At 50.8% G+C, this 16,014-nt stretch overlaps 2 protein-coding genes across 2 annotated transcripts in view; one reads left to right on the top strand and one right to left on the bottom strand.

Annotated features, from left to right (window-relative positions):
* Positions 1–319: 319 nt before the first annotated feature.
* Positions 320–1,658, bottom strand: LOC122384466. The gene has a single exon (XM_043371870.1). It carries the CDS (start codon positions 1,533–1,535, stop codon positions 453–455), a length of 1,083 nt encoding a protein of 360 aa, XP_043227805.1. The 5' UTR covers positions 1,536–1,658; the 3' UTR covers positions 320–452.
* A 5,476-nt stretch (positions 1,659–7,134) lies between these two features.
* LOC122384465 (trichohyalin-like) overlaps positions 7,135–16,014 on the top strand; it is a 32,091-nt gene continuing 23,211 nt past the window's right edge. Inside the window, exons 1-3 of the mRNA XM_043371869.1 lie at positions 7,135–8,063; positions 12,472–12,627; positions 13,709–13,805. Coding sequence (XP_043227804.1) covers positions 7,218–8,063; positions 12,472–12,627; positions 13,709–13,805 — 1,099 coding nt within the window. The 5' untranslated portion in view covers positions 7,135–7,217. The remainder of the gene's footprint in view (positions 8,064–12,471; positions 12,628–13,708; positions 13,806–16,014) is intronic.

Below are 16,014 nucleotides of genomic sequence, written 5' to 3'. Positions count from 1 at the left end.
CCCGACCAGAGTTTTGCTGCTGAGGTCATTTCAGGTCAAGTTAGGTCAAGGTCAATTATATGTGTTTGTATGTCTGTGTGTGTCTGTGTGTATACTGATGTGTGCACCGATGGTTTTTGGGTCCATATTACATGAAATCATGATCTGAGAAGCTTTTACCAAAAATGCAGTCAAAAAACTTCACAAAAAGTAAATTCAGCTAGCCTAAAACGCAATTATCTTAGATGACCTAGGTTGACCTTGACCCTGACCTTGACCCCTGTACATCGTCGAACAACATGTTCGATGATAGGTGGGAGGTACAGGGTGGGCCGAAATAAAGTACCTTCAGTTTTCTTTCGATAACATGTATATTTACAATGGTACAATGGTAAACCAGGTATATTTCGAATTACAATGAAATGGCAAAACTCACTGCGCACTATTGTCCGCATCTGTCAGCCGCTCACACCTCACAGGATGTGCTCCAGGTGGGCACCGCGGCGCTGCTTCACCAGCGGCAGACGAACTTCCTTGAGATGGATGATGGCCTTGTCGACCATGTCAGCGGGGATACGGTCCACCTCCTGGACTATGGCGGTCTTGAGCTCGTGAGTGGTTGCCGGTCTTCCCGCATATACCCGGTCCTTAAGATATCCCCACATGAAAAAGTCCAGGGGACTCAGGTCAGGAGAGTGAGGGGCCCATGGAACGGCCGACTTCAGGCTGATGTGTCGATCCGGGAAGTGACTTCGAACCCAATCCATCGATGCGCAAGCAGTGTGGGGTGTGGCACCATCCTGCTGGAACCACTCTTGGTTACGCCTGAGTGGCCTCTCCCCGAGTTCTCTCCAGAACGGCTCCAGCGCTGTGCTGACATAGCGAGCAGAGTTGATCGTTGTCGCCACTTCGTTTTCATTTTCAAAGAAGAAGGGACCGATAGTTCCCCCGCCGTGCCGCATCGCCAACCACGCCGTAACCTTCTCGCAGTGAAGAGGCCTGCAGAGGACCTCATCTGGTGGTTCCTTGCCCCAGTGCACAGCATTGTGGGTGTTGACATATCCGTTCAGCCAGAAGTGAGCCTCGTCACTGAACCACAGCTTGCTGAACACACGTGGGTTGTGTTCGAACCACTCGGCCATGGCGACCCGACGCTCCCTGTCGCATGATGATAGCTTCTGATGTATTGAAAGCCGGTACGGGTACAGTCCAAGATCTTCTTTCATGATTCTCCGCAGAGTTGTCCTGCTGATATTCAGTGCCTGAGAGCGACGCCGAGTGGATCTTTTTGGGCTCTGAAGGGTAGAGGCGGATACCCGTTGAATGTTGGCCTCAGATCTGACCGTGCGACCTCTCCCGGGCGGCTTGGTTTTTACCACCGTTCCGAAATTTCGAAACTTAGCTACCCACTTCTGGATAGACTTGTTCCCCGGTGCAAGGTCGAGCCTCCGATGGTCCAGACCGAACTTCTTTAGATACTGCCGCCTGGTCTCATCAAGAGAGTTCGTCAAGACATAAGTCTCAACGCAAAACGATTTTTGTGTGTCGGACCACATTTTTCAAGTGAAGTTTTCTGATAATCTATCTTGCCATATGGTTTGCAGTCGGCATGCGAAAAATCACAAATGCAGCACGTGCGCTTGAAAAGCACGAGACAAAAATTTCAAGGTACTTTATTTCGGCCCACCCTGTAAGTACTGGCAATGTAAGACTGGCAAAAAAGGCCGAAATCAGGGTGTCAAAAGCTCACAAGGCCCATGGCAAACGCAAGATGTTGAGAATTGGCCATTTGGGTCATGACATGACCTAAAAAACAAGGTCATATCTCCGAAACCAAAAATCACAGAAACTTCAAATTTTCAGTGGACATCAAGAAAGGATAGAGGAGCAGCTATACGAAAAATCAGCCCTCTAGCTCTAAAAATGTTGAGTGCAGAGCAGAAAGACTACCTGGGGGGGGGGTGGCAACCACCCCCCCCCCCCCATGTGCGGGCGAGGGCTAATGCCGATCCGTGCCCCGTCGATGTGCGCCCGGTGGCAGTACCGATTACGCACCGTCTGTCGAGTCGATACTGCCGGAGACCGGTCTGACTCATACCCGGTCCGACGGGCGGCGTCCCGTCCCGACCGGTGCACTATTGACGATACCGCTTGGTCGATACACCAATTGAAGGTCGCTACTTGACGGCAACGGTGCCTCCGATACAGCTCGTACTGAAAAAGGAAACGGGAACGGTAATACGACGCCGTTTGTGAAGCATTCCACAAGTCCTAAGCCGTTCTTCCATCTTTCTTGGCGATACCGTACGTTTAACGATAACGATAACGATAACACGCTGACTTCTCAACCGGTAATTGGGTAAACGGTCGTAACTATCGACCCAGGTAGTGTTTACCTTCGCCCAGCCCCAGTGCCGCTACCAGTTTAGGTCTGCAAAAGGTGATGAGCCTCTGACGGCAGTGACCTGCCACTCTCGATTTTCAGTGGGTCGGGTCGAAGAGTAGCAGATGTGTAATCGAACAAATGGTATCTGGTTCGGGAGCTGTTAGCGGTGTTACACAGCACTGGGTACATATCCGGCACTCTGGCTGTGTTAGGTTGCGCCAGCGGCGGAGGCTCGGAGAACGAACAACCACTTTGGTGTGGAGTATTTGCCGAGTAGTCAACGGCGAACTTCACCAGCACGGCGCCTAACAAGCAAGAGTGGAGCAGCCGTATCCAGTGCAGAGGGTAGTGACTTATAACGGATCCGAGCTACTTTGCAACAGTCTGTTCCGACTCGACTCCTTTTCTTTGAAAAATTATGGATCGCCCATGAGGATGAATCCCGTGAATAGTTAGCATGACCCAATCATCAAATAACCCATCTAAAGATCTGTATGAAAAAACTCGAGTTTTCAATGTGCTATTTATACATTTTAATATCAAATTCATACGATTGCGCTCATACAAGCAATCATAATGAAACTATTTCAATAAAGGCAACTGCACTTTTTTACCATCGTGCCTTCGATCTTGGTAATAACAGGTACATGTGGGCAGCCTTATTAGTTGCAAGGCACTCCCCCTGATCGCTTATTTTTACTTATGGCGTATACCTATGTATGCAGCTGGATCGCTCTTGTGAAAATACTCCTGAATTTCAACCGTAATGAGCCCATGAATAAACTATTTTGTTATATGTGCTTGATTTCATTGACATATGAGATCTCGGATATCCACGCTTTGGTTCTGCAGATAGCTATGCGTCACAAGAAGACAACCTTGTCTTGCGGTACAGTCTACCACTTCAGGCAGCACTACTAGCGACATCTGTCGAATGAATGCGTAACTAACGCCCGCCTTTACCTGTGCTTCTGCGATCAGAGACCGCCATTCACCACAGAAAGACAGCTTTGTCATGCGGTACGGTCTACCACTTCAGGCAGTACTGCTAGCGACATCTATTGACTAAATATGTAAGGTAACACTTTCTGCGAAACTGCGAACAGTGCCATGATTTTCCATGACCGCCATGAGTCACAAGAAGATAGTTCTGCCTTGCGGTACAGTCTACCACTTCAGGCAGTCCACTCCTTATGGCGACATCTATTGGCTAAATATATAACTATCTCTCGCTTTCGCCCGTGAAACAAGTTATACACTGTAAACGTCACCTTTTGGAGTACCTCAACAGGAACAATACCATTAAACCACTTCTATCCCACTGGATGGACGAGGTTGACGGCGCCGCCTGCGGTCAGGAATGCCCTCACACGGACAAATCGCGGCCGGCTCCGTCACGCACCCGGACAGAAAATGGGCACGCGATCTTCCCGTCAGTTCCGCGGCCCTTCCCCCAGTCCTCCTCCAAACACCAAACGGAAAACGGGTGACGGTCAGATAACCTGTTCTGCTGCCGCTTTTATTTCTGTTCTGGATTATCGTTAAAGTTAACCCGCGCCCTGGTGGGGTCTGTTTATAACGCGACCTGGTGGGGGGGGGGCTATTTTTTGCCCCCCCCCCTCGTATCTCCGAAACTACTGGACGGATCCGCAAAATTCAAACGGCGTTCGAAAGGCCTGTCAAATTTGTCGAGGAAAACCAAATTTCATTGACCTCGGGGTCACCGATGACGTCACAGGTCAGGTCAAAGATGAAATGTTTCACCGTTCACGGGTCTTCTAGGGAATGCGCTATAACACCGAGGAAAACGCATTTTGTCGAGAATCAGCGATAGGGCGTCAGTTGCCTAGTAGATATATTACTATTAGAGGTCACTGACAATACCAGGTCAGGTCACAGGTCAGGTCACCAAGGGTCACAGGTCAGGTCACATGAGCCACACTTTACTAAGGTTGTGTGATGCATGTTTTATGGCCAATTTTTCATTTCCAACTCAATGGTATTGGTTATAAGACTATCAGGTACGGCTTAGGTCACTTTCTGGTGAAGTTCAGGTCAAGGTCAGGTCAAGGTCAGGCCAAAAAAGGTCAAATTTTAAAATTGATAGTTTTGCATAAAATGGGTATTGATTCGATGCAGCTCGTCACGGGGAGTCTAATGGTGGTCTTTGTTTTGCGCTACGGGGTCTAGAATTGCTAAAAATTGAGTTTGAAAATTTGACGTCATCAATTTTGAACAGTTTTTTCGCTATAACTTCGCCAAAAAAAGAGGTATCGATCTCAAATTTGGTATGTGGATGGAAGGAGGTAAGGACTATCACATATATTCCGGTTTTTGCGAAATTCAAAAAACTTTTTGGATTTTTCGATTATTATATGCAAAAAATTTATTTTTTGATTTTTGGGGGTCAAAATCCAAAAATTTCAAAAATCCGAGATAGCAGTTTTGTAGCCCTGTTGATTCTACAGCTTTTATGTCTTTATCATTTTTCTGTATTTGCAAAGCTATAGGCCTGACAGCTCTTCCCGCGAAACCCTTTTTTGGGTCGAAAACGGCAGAACATGACGTCACTCTGACGTCATTTCCGGCCAACCTATCATAGCCTTTGGAAAAATTTTTGGTCACAATGTGTAAAATTGATGTCCGGGAGGGTACTGAAAGTTTGGTGACGATCGGCGCAGCGGTTCTGGAGATATATCAAAAAGTCTGGAGGGGGGGCAAAAAATAGCCCCCCCCCCACCAGGGCGCGGGTTAAATATACCTACTTACCTAAGCCAGTAAACAAGCCGGAGTAGGTCTATCACTTGACTTTTTTCAGTTGAGTAAGTATGGAGTTTCATGTATCTGTTCAAATGTCAGCTCATTGGAATTGATATAAATTTTCCGCTGAAGTATTAATGGCATCAAGTTTCGTAGAAATTGACGAATCACAGATCAGCACCATTGTGGTTGCCATGCCCGGGTGCGATCGCATACAGTCCTGCTTAGGCTGTCGTGCCGCGATGTCGCATACTTTCCCACCTGGTTGCCGAGCCACTCCGGCGCATGCTTAGGAACATAGCGTGAGCTCGCTGAACCGTACCCCTCCCTCCTACCCCACCGATGGCTGACCGTGACCGGCGTTCATTATCGGGCCGTGTCTCCGACCGGCCGCCCTGGACCGATGCCCGTCAGGACCCTGCACCACTCGGCGACCACAGGGGAGCCCCGACAGCCGGGGTGACGCTGGACGGGCGCCCGGTTGGACTGGGGGTTGTCTGGACAGCCACCAGGACAGCAGAGGTGAAGTCTGAACAGGCGCTAGGGACGTCTGAACAGATGTCCGACTGTCCGGGGACAGGCGGCTGTCCGGGGGACAGGCGGCTGTCCGGGGGACAGGCGGACAGCGGACAGGCGCTCAATGGGTTAACTGTGATAAGCAGTTCACGTCCAATGATATCGACAAGAAAACCAGCGTGAGTAGCGACCTACATTCATCTTGAACGGGTCATTCCACCGTATGGATGATCGCCTTCGATGGTTGCATCATCCGCTCTAGAGTGGAGCGGTAACTTCGATCGATTACCTTTCCCCCGGGCTACTATCCAATCATACCGTTCTTGAAACCATCGTGCGACGGAATATAGTTCCTTGCCGTTTGATCTGCTACCACGGCGGTCCGTTTGAGGTTGTCAGCCCCCTCTGTAACGCGCTGAGGGCCTCCCCTCCCACCGCCCTCCGTTGGCCGGGGAACCCCGCTCGGTCATCGGGTCGGTCGGCCGATCGGAACTGGGTCGGTCGCCGCCGGCGGCGGTCGATGACGTCCGCTCGGCCGGCCGGCGGTGGCGTCATCCGTCAGCCGAGGCGATGGCCGGCGGACGGCCGTCATCGGACGGCCATTGCCGCGGGGGCGCACAGGGGCACGGTGACCAGGCATGGGAGGGCACGGAAAGGGCAGGGTGGACAGAACAGGATGGACGGAGCAGAAAGGACAGGGAAGAAGTGAACTACTGATAGAGTAGGTGTAGACAAGGCAGGGCTTGGATGGGCAGAATACATGAAAAGTTAAAATTTCTACAACCAGACATTTCCTGTAAATGATCGCCGTTCCCGGCTACCAGTCGATAATGTTTCGCTAATAATTTTCATATCGAGGTCAGTATCAAGCAATGTAATTGCCCTTCTAATGTCTCTTGATAACTACATCGATGCGAAGATCGAAACGCTAACAGTAAGCAACTAGTAACCGACAAAAACGCCCACAGAGAAGACAAAGGCAAAAACTTCATTGATGACGGTGCACAGGACAGGAGTAGACAGGACCGATCGTGGATGAGGCACGGTAAACGGGCGCTGGCAGAATGAGTTGAACCCAACTGGCGGTGCCGGGGCTGAGTGGTCTGCCTGTGGCTTTGTTCGAGCGGCTGGGCACGGCGGTTCGCTCGCCTCTCGGTCGGAGCGAGCCTCCGGCTAACGTGTTGGTTTCTAGCGCTCTCCTCCTTCCCGACACACTGGGAGATAGCCCGACGTTGGCGACGTCTCCGGTCAGCTCTGCCTCTGCCGTGTCAGCCGCGTTTCATGGGCCCTTCCAGCCTTATCTAGTGTCTGTCCGGTGGCCAGCTCCCGAGTCCCCCGCTCAGGGTTCAGCCACGGCAGCTCGGAGGGCGCGCGCCAACATAACGTCCCGCCAACGTCGTCGGGCGTGCGTCGAGCGCCGATTGATCGCACGCGTCGGCAGCGCGTCGGCTCGGCTGGCTCGGCGGCGGCGGCGGCGGCGGCGGCGGTGGGCGGCGGCCGGTATCGGCCGGTCAGTGGTGAGCGCGCCGGCCGCCGGCAGCATGAGCGCCGCGGCGCCGATCGTGTCTGCCCGGTCATGTCGCGTGACCTGTACGGAGAGCCGCCGGCCGGGCGCGCCGCTCGCCGCGCCGAGCCGGTGACGGGCGCCTTTCCGCCGGCGTCGGGCGGAGCCGGCCGCGGCGGCAGTCCGCTGGTGCGCCGCAGCCGCTACAGCCGCTCCACGAGCAACTCGCCGCTGCCCGGCGAGCCGCGGCGCGTGCCACACTCGGCCTCCTCGTCACACATCAACTCGTACCCGGACGAGCTGGCCAGCCCGGGTATGGACCACCTGGACCGGGGCGGGCCGCGCGCCAACTCGCACCACCGCTCGCGCTCCACGTCGCGCGGTGCCTCGTCGCGCGGTTACCATGGTGACGGACATGAGCGCGAGTTTGTGCCGATCCGCGAACCGCCGCCGCGCGACCGACCCGACCTCGGCATGCCGCCCAGACGAGAACGCTCGCTCGAGCGCGGCATGCGAGACGGGATGCGCGACAGCATGCGTGACAGCATGCGAGATGGCATGCGAGACGGTCTCCGTGACGGGATGCTGGACGACGAGGGTCTGTACGGGCCGCCGCCGGGCCACCACATGTCGCGCTCGGCTCGCCAGTCGCCCAGCGCCGACTTTGGCGGCAAGCACGGCGGCACGCGCGACTCGTACATTGTGGAGATGCAGGCGCAGAACGGCGAGTTTCACCGAGAGCTGAGCCAGCTCAAAAAGGAGCTGGAACTCACCAACCAGAAGCTCGGCTCCAGTATGCACAGCATCAAAACTTTCTGGTCGCCGGAGCTGAAGAAGGAGCGACAGATGCGCAAAGACGAGTCGGCCAAGTACAGCCTGATGAACGACCAGATCAAGCTGCTGACGGCCGAGAACCAGGTGGGTTCAGCGTGGGCTACGGCGGTACAATACGCTGGCGATGGGTTGGGGGATTGTAAAATTGTATTGGTGCTGCAGATTTGACGAGGCCTTCTTAGGGTGATTCATATGTAACGGCATGAACCTATTTTAGTTCAAACCAAGTTTACCGTTCATCGTCAACTTACATAAGCCCCAAGAAAATATACATAACAACAATAAGATAAGACGTTGCCTTATTCTATCGTCTGGGAACAGGAAGCTGCCTTTATTCTCCGAACAATAAATGAACAGAAACGAATGCAGCATGTGGTAATAATAATAATAATACAAAAACACTAAAAGCAATAAAAAAGAACCCACTTGATGTCACGACAGAACTCAAAAACCGACCAATTGCTGAACTTCAGAGCACCCGGGCACCATCTCCTCCCGCGCCGGAGCCGACGGACGTGGCCTTTGCGTGTGTGCGTCCATTAGCGCATGACACCCGATCCCACCGGTCCTGTCCTCCGAGAAAGGCGGCGAGGTGACGCATGGGGCGCCGAGACCATGACTGCCTACCAAGGGTGGGAGGGAGGCCACTCGGGAACGCAGTCTGGGTTCTGGGAAAAATGGTGAATGAAAGCCAACCGTCTCGAAAAAGACCGTCCAACAAATGCAAAGGTATGTATGCTATTTTGGGTCTCATGACTGTTTTCAAAGTCATGTCCGGTGGCAGCCAGTTTCGTTCACAGTGCAATCATTGCCGCCGTATAGTATTTGCTCCACGTAAACTGTCGGCGACAGCTGCTCGCTGTTGGTCCTGCCGAATCAGCAAACACCGGCTCCGCAGTGCACACCCGGTCCTCACCAGCCGGTTCACCTCGCCGGAGCAGCCTCCGACAGCACGGTCTGGACGTCGGTTTCTGGTCAAAACACCAATTTCGTTTGGCAAAAACATGTCATCGTCTGAGTCTGGTCTGCGGATTCATCGCGGACCGTAGAATAAGCTCAGCTCGCTGCAAAACAGAACGGATTGCCTGAGATGGCGTAACAATGGCCTCTGTCTCAAGGCTGGAGTGGAGTAAAAGTAGTCGATTTCATTTAAGCACTGACCCAAAATTAGGAGTGATTTTGCGAGTTTCGGGGTCAATAAAATCGCTTACTAAAACCTCCCAGGGACTAATGCTCTAAAGCATAGGTACAGAGAAATTGTGATAGCCTTTTACACCCTTATCACACCGTTCCTAGACTCCTCACATTGCGTCATTTTGACTGGCAGGAATGCGTACAAATTTATCGGATGGCATAACAGCTATCGCTCGACAGTCCTATTGCAATTGACAACTAAAAATCGACCTCACGTGAACACATTCCATTGTAATGTGTTGCGTTGAAGTTTACAGATAGGCTAAATGCTAGCTAGGCTAAAGTTGAGGTCTGTAAGATAGGCTAGTGCCTTGCGCCAGTTTCTTAATTATTGCCCCACCATCTCAGTGCAGAGTCTCAGCCTGCTCCCTGTATCGATTACGTCCCGCGCGCTGTTTTGCAGCAGCCCACAGTGTGTGAGCATGGCTATCCGTCCGGCCCCCGGCGCCGCGCCCCCGCTCCGTGGCGGATAATCCTCTGAGTGCACGGCCGCGGCACTTGTGAGCGGGTTAGCTGGCTCGGACCGTGCCTGGCATCTACTCCAGAGATGATCCGACTGACAGGGCCACGGGCAGGGTTATAGCTGCAGAGCCGCGGAGAGCCACGGGCAGGGGTAGCTGCGGCGCCTTCAGAGCCACGGGCAGGAACAGACGCGGCGCCTTCAGAGCCACGGACAGGGACAAACGCGGCGCCAGCAGCCGCTCCGACGACCAAGCTCAGAGATCAGCCTCCGATGACCTTTGATTGGGTTCTTTATGCCTAATGGTCGCATTGCCTTAAATGGGATTCCTTAATGACGTCGGAGAAAACCTTAGAGATAGGGTAACGACAGTCGATGATATCAGTGTTTCGATCGGTTTGTGTAATGTAGCGGACTGGCTCCGGGGCTGATTACTGGAAATGTGGGCGACGAAGACGTCTGACATTCTTATAATTATATTACTTGAAAATATAATCGTTATGGCGAAAGAGTTGCTTCTCTCTTGGTAGTTAGCAAAGCGAAAACTTTGGCATACTTATATCCATAACGATATTACTAATGGCAAAAGTTTATAGACACGATAAATGATCCATTGAAAGACGGCAGCCGATCGTACCATGTTGATAACGTCTTACGTCTTTTGTCCATTTGTCTAGCACACTGGCAGCCCTACTCAATGGGCCAAGCCAATGCAACTTTAAAGAAAGAACTTAAGTATAGAAGTTCTTTCTGCAAAATAAAAAATAAAAGAAACCTTTTCTTAAGATTATCAAGGAGTGTACACCAAATGGACAAAGCTTAAATTCACCATACGATATCAAGTAAAGATACAGATAATAAATTCCATCTTAATAGATATAAGGCAGCAGAGTCAGTAGCAATTTAAAGCGTATGCCTTCTAAGACAAAATCAGAGCGATTTCAAATTAGCCAGCGTTGGCACTTTTCCGTTAGGTAGGGGAACAGCACCAGAGGTCTCGCCTATGTCAGCTCTGTGGTTCAGGTCTGACGGTCAGCTCTGTCGGTCAGCTCTGTCTGTCAGCTCTGTCGGTCAGCTCTGTAAGCTCTGTCTCCGTCAGTCAGCTCTGTCGGTCAGCTCTGTCTGTCAGCTCTGTCGGTCAGCTTGTCAGTCAGCTCGGTCAGCTCTGTCTCTGTCGGTCAGATCTGTCGGTCAGCTCTGTCGGTCAGATCTGCGGGCCGCGCTGACCGGAGGAGGAGGAAGAGCACCCGGACCCATATCGACCACCGGCCGCCGAGGGGGGGGGGCGGAGGGGAGGGGAGCCGGGGGCGGTCCAGCTGGGAGAGGCGGCCATCCGAGGCGCCCTCAAATAACGCCCCGATGGCTGAAAGGACGTCCTACCGTGGCCGGCCGGCCATGGACCTATAGTAGATGGACCGAATCCCCGCGGGACTATCTATGGTTAAAACAGGAATGGAAAGAGAGAGGGGAGAGAGAGAGAGAGAGAGAGAGAGAGAGCGAGAGAGAGAGACAGAGACAGAGAGAGAGACTGAGACCTGACCTAAGTTTATTGGAAGTGAAGTAGCAGCGAATTAATAAGGCGTACTTTCTTTGAATGATTCGCTGCAGCAGTTAGCCGTTACTTCAGGGTATCATGTTAAGGGTTTTTAGACTAAATACACTAAAAGTGGTTCAAGTTTTTTTTAATCAAAAGCGTGTACAATGAAAAACAGGTCATAGTCATGGGATTCAGATTATTTAATGTATATTCACGATCATATGCAGCTGTTAACCATTGAGCTTTCATCTCGGAAAAGGCACATATATGTACGAGCATACATATCTACCTCACAGTTATCTTCAAAATAATTTTGTCACGGTGATAATGTACATCTGCATACCTCCATTAGCTACCTGACCTACCCTGGGACAGTATTCAGAGTCTCGGCAGCACCGCCGCGCCCGGCCGGATCTGCAATGCGTGTGTAATGCGTCCCTAATGAAACTCTGATGCCTAATTGAGCAGCCATAGTGGCCGCATTTCCCCTGAGTCGCGCCTATGCGGTATACGCCGGCCGGTTAATGGTTCCCTGGAACCGGACTCACATGTAACCATTATATGCATCTGCTCCGGTACAAAGATGGCATGGGACGTGTAACGGCAATTTTGTTTACTTCTAGCTTGGTAAAAGATGAGATGATGCTTTTCATGCGATGCTACTTAAGTTTAAAGTGAATAAGATTGACGTAGTTTATAAAATGATTAGTGCTGCACTTCACACGGATCATTGCATCACAGCTTTTTTTTGTGAAAAAGTCCAAATCATTCCAGGTCACCAACTCACGATATGAGGCTTTCATTTGATTGGGTCATGGAAACAACCGACCTAGCGTGGTCCATCAAGGACACTCGCAATGTGGTCAGTGAGGTCAAAAAAAAAAAGAATAAGATAAGCTTAGGTATTTTCCAAAACAGCTCTTCCATTGAAACCAAGAAAAATGTGTGGTATGAAACCTTGGGTATGAAATATTGCCATAGAAGCGACGTCGGGCCCATGCAGCGCTCAGCCGTTTCATCATCCGCACTAAAATAGAAGCTGAAACTATCGGCTACAAAGGTATGCCGCTCATCGGTGTGCCCTTGGCCGATATTGGCACTTTACCGATTCTGTAACTATGGTCTAATTTCATGAGAAGAAAAAGTGATGATTTCGCTTACAAAGGTGTACTAAAACAACTGCTATGAATCGTCTGGTCCGTACCGTGCTTCAGAAACAAATGTCGGTGATCGGCGAGTTGTGCCGTGTTTTTCAGCAGCAAGCGCCTTTGGTCATTGAGCTGCGCCGTGTTGTTTTTCAGAAACAAGTGGCGCTGATCCGACAGCTGGAGGATGAGATGCACCGGCGCGGCGGCAAGAACCAGGCTGTGGTGGAGCTGCAGCAGCAGCTCGACCAGTTCTACGTGGAAAACGACCACCTGACCCGAGAGAACGCCATCCTCAAGGAGACCATCAAGGTATGCACGGCAGCTCACTCCGCACAGCCAGCCATTGCGCCCTGCCTCACGTCTGGCTACACGCACTTTTTGTCCGTCGGCAAATAGCGGACATCTTGGGACGGCTGGCCGGCCGCAAAGCCGTACTGGCTATCCGAGTGACTTGCGGGATAGTCTACCACCGCAGGGTTACTTCCCACCGCCATCTATCGGAGAAACGATGCAGCTGACTAGCTCCGGGGCCATTCAGCTTGCACGGCGAAGTTCTACCAGCTCTTTCTAATTTAGTTCAATCTCTCTCTCTCTCTCTCTCTCTCTCTCTCTCTCTCTCTCTCTCTCTCTCTCTCTCTCTCTCTCTCTCTCTCTCTCTCTCTCTCTCCTCTCCCTCTCTCTCTCTCCTCTCTCTCTCTCTCTCTCTCTCTCTCTCTCTCTCTCTCTCTCCCTTATTCCTTCTCTCATATTATTCTCGCTTTCTCGTTTTATACTTACCGAAGATGCAGTAGTCCTCGGAAAGGAGAAGGCTTACGCCTTACTCTGGTGGGATGGTTGAGTGCCTTTCACCTCAGAGTAAATAAACCCACTACATCTACCTCATATCGTCTCTTACCACACCCACCCGGCGCACACGTGCCTTTTGGGATCAATGGGCCGCCGTGCGCTGACGCCAGAAATGAACGGTGACGTCATCAGAGCTGCTCGGTGCGTCATCTTGGGTAGCAATGACGTCAAACTCGATATGCACTTCAAGGGGGCGTGCGAAAATGTCGGAATGCAGCGTCGGCATGAACTATTCATAAAGTGTGCTCAGAGTCAGAATATAAGGAGCCGAAGTTCAAAAGAATAGATAGAGGTGGGTCGCATCTGTAAGCTAATGAGGTTCAAAAATAGGTACATCTTCGAAAGGCAGGATAATAACAGAAGATCAACTTCTCAAACTAGAATGTTATTCCCGTAACAAGATATACAGTTCGATTGGCTGATCACAGGCTAGATGTAACGCTTGGGTGAACCGTGAACATAGACATGACGATGAGCATTTCAAGCATGACACTAGAATAGAATGATAGCGAGTAAACGCTTTTATTGATGCTATTTGTTTCAGGAGCTAGAACTGAGGATCGACACTCAGAAGCAAACACTTCTCGCCAGGGACGAGAGCATAAAGAAGCTGTTGGAAATGCTCCAAACAAAAGGCCTGGGTAAGTGTGAATGGTGAAACTCAATACAATATGGATACGTGACTCAAAACATCAAAAAGAGTAGAGCGCATTTGAATCCAAACTGCACCTAATCGATAATTCGGAAACGCCTGCAGTAAGTAGACTGCTATCGAGTTCTGTAATTCTGTAGCAAGTGACTTGACAGACATGTTATTTCACTTATCGTCCCGTGTCAGCCGCGTGTCACGCTGCAGCAAGTGTAGGAATGGACTAGGCCAATTTGCACCTTCGGTCTCAATTTACCATGTGTAATTTATTTCAGTAGTATTTTTTTTATATATAAATTTAGTCCGAACCTTTTGATAGGAAGGATTCACAAGGACAGAACCACCGCTAAGCGAAGCTTGTTGCGGTGACCCTGCCCTCTACCCTCCGATCGCGCAATTCCAGTCCTATGGCAGAATTTAGAGTCCAAAGTTTAACGTGCGCACATAGCCGCGCACGGCCGGTCCCCTCACTGACTTCGCCTGGCTACGGCCTGCCACCAACCGCAACCATACCTGTCAGGAGGCCCATAAATGTCAAGCGCCCGTCGCGCTTCGAACCCGGGGCCGTATTCACGTCGATCTTTTTCGTAAGAATTTTCTTAAGTTTGACCTACTTCTTAAGTAAATTTTTTTAATCACGTGAACTCCATCGATAAAAACTTAAGAAGTGTCGACGTGAATACCAAATTATACTTACGAAAGAAAATCGACTTACGAAGTCGACGTGAATACGGCCCCCGGACTGTTGTAACCGGGAACGCGTGCTCTCACCACGCGGAGTCCAACGCTCTTACCAACTGAGCTACGGGACCGGCTATTATTTATTTAAGTAGAAAGTATTAAGGCTATTAAGTAGAAGTATTTAAGGCTATTATTTATTATTTAAGTAGAAAGGCTGGCACTTGGTGGAAAAACATACCTTCCAAAACCACCGTCATGCCACTATCAAACATCGTCCCGTGGCGCCGCTGTCCGGTAAAGTATTTGGGTTATTTGCGTGCGCCGTCCTATCTCGTGCCGCGGGTCATTACGGAGGCAATCTCGGCGCGTGCGGCGCACCTCTGAGGCCGTCCCCGGTGGCCGGTGTAGCCCGCCCTCCCGCCGGTCCTCGGGTCAGCCCCGCAGAGCAGACGACTCTGGGATACGCCCGCAGCCCACTCCACAGTGATGCAAATGGGGCTCACGAGTGGCCTTAAATACCGAAAAGGCCCAAATTTCAAGTTCACCTAATTGAACAAATCGTAATATGGCCAGTCAGGCAAATGTTTGGGGTGTCTGAAAAAACATGACTTTCATGTTTTTGTCAAAACCGGCCTCGTGTATGATTTTCAGAAGTCGTGACATTTTCTATGTCGTAAAATGAATGTCAGATACTCGCAACTTCAAACGCCGCTAGCGTGCGTCCATTTCATACAAATGACAAAAATTATACATGGCAATGATCCCCAAGGTCTGCTGCTTTTAATGCAGGGTCACAAAAAGTCGTATCTCTTTTGGTTTGGCGTTGATCTAACTATTTGTCATCATGTTGCAATCGCAGTTTTTTTATTAAAAAATATTTGCTTTCGTTTCACCTAGAGCAGTTTACACAGTGTGTGCCCGTTAGTGCACCATACCATAGCATTCCCTAATCATTTTTTAGCCGCACTGTGAAAGAATGAAGGCGCTAGCACAGGGGTGACCGGCGCTACTAAAGTTTTCGTCCGTTGCGGTCGGGTGCCGCGGCGCGGTTGGCAGCCCGGGCGGCCGCACCGCGGGCGGGCGGCCTCAGCGGGGGTTCGTCTGTGCATCCCTCTGCTGTTCCTAAACGAAGTGTCCTATCGCCTCGCGACAAAAACCAATGGATTGCTCTTGACAAGGTCTCGCGAGTGAGCATATTACTTTTGACTTAAGGTCAATATTTGACCTACTTATAGCAGTTCAAAGTTAAACATTTGTCGAAATTGCGATCCGCGGTGAAAGCAATCCGCCCCGACCGCGACACCCGACCGCGCCGGACAAAAACTTCAATAGCGCCGGTCTGCCCTGTGCTAGTGCCTTAATTCTTTCACAATGTGACTCAGAAATGGTTAGGGAATGATATGGTATGGTGCACTAACGGGCACACACTGTGTAAACTGCTGTAGATGAAACGAAAGCAAATATTTCTTAGCAAAAAACTGCGATTGCAACATGACGACAAATGATTAGATCACTGCCAA

This window comes from Amphibalanus amphitrite, unplaced genomic scaffold (genome assembly GCF_019059575.1).
Source record: "Amphibalanus amphitrite isolate SeventyFive unplaced genomic scaffold, NRLGWU_Aamphi_draft 000191F_arrow, whole genome shotgun sequence".
Taxonomy (NCBI): Eukaryota; Metazoa; Arthropoda; class Thecostraca; order Balanomorpha; family Balanidae; genus Amphibalanus; species Amphibalanus amphitrite.
This window is presented reverse-complemented; position numbering and strand designations above follow the sequence as displayed.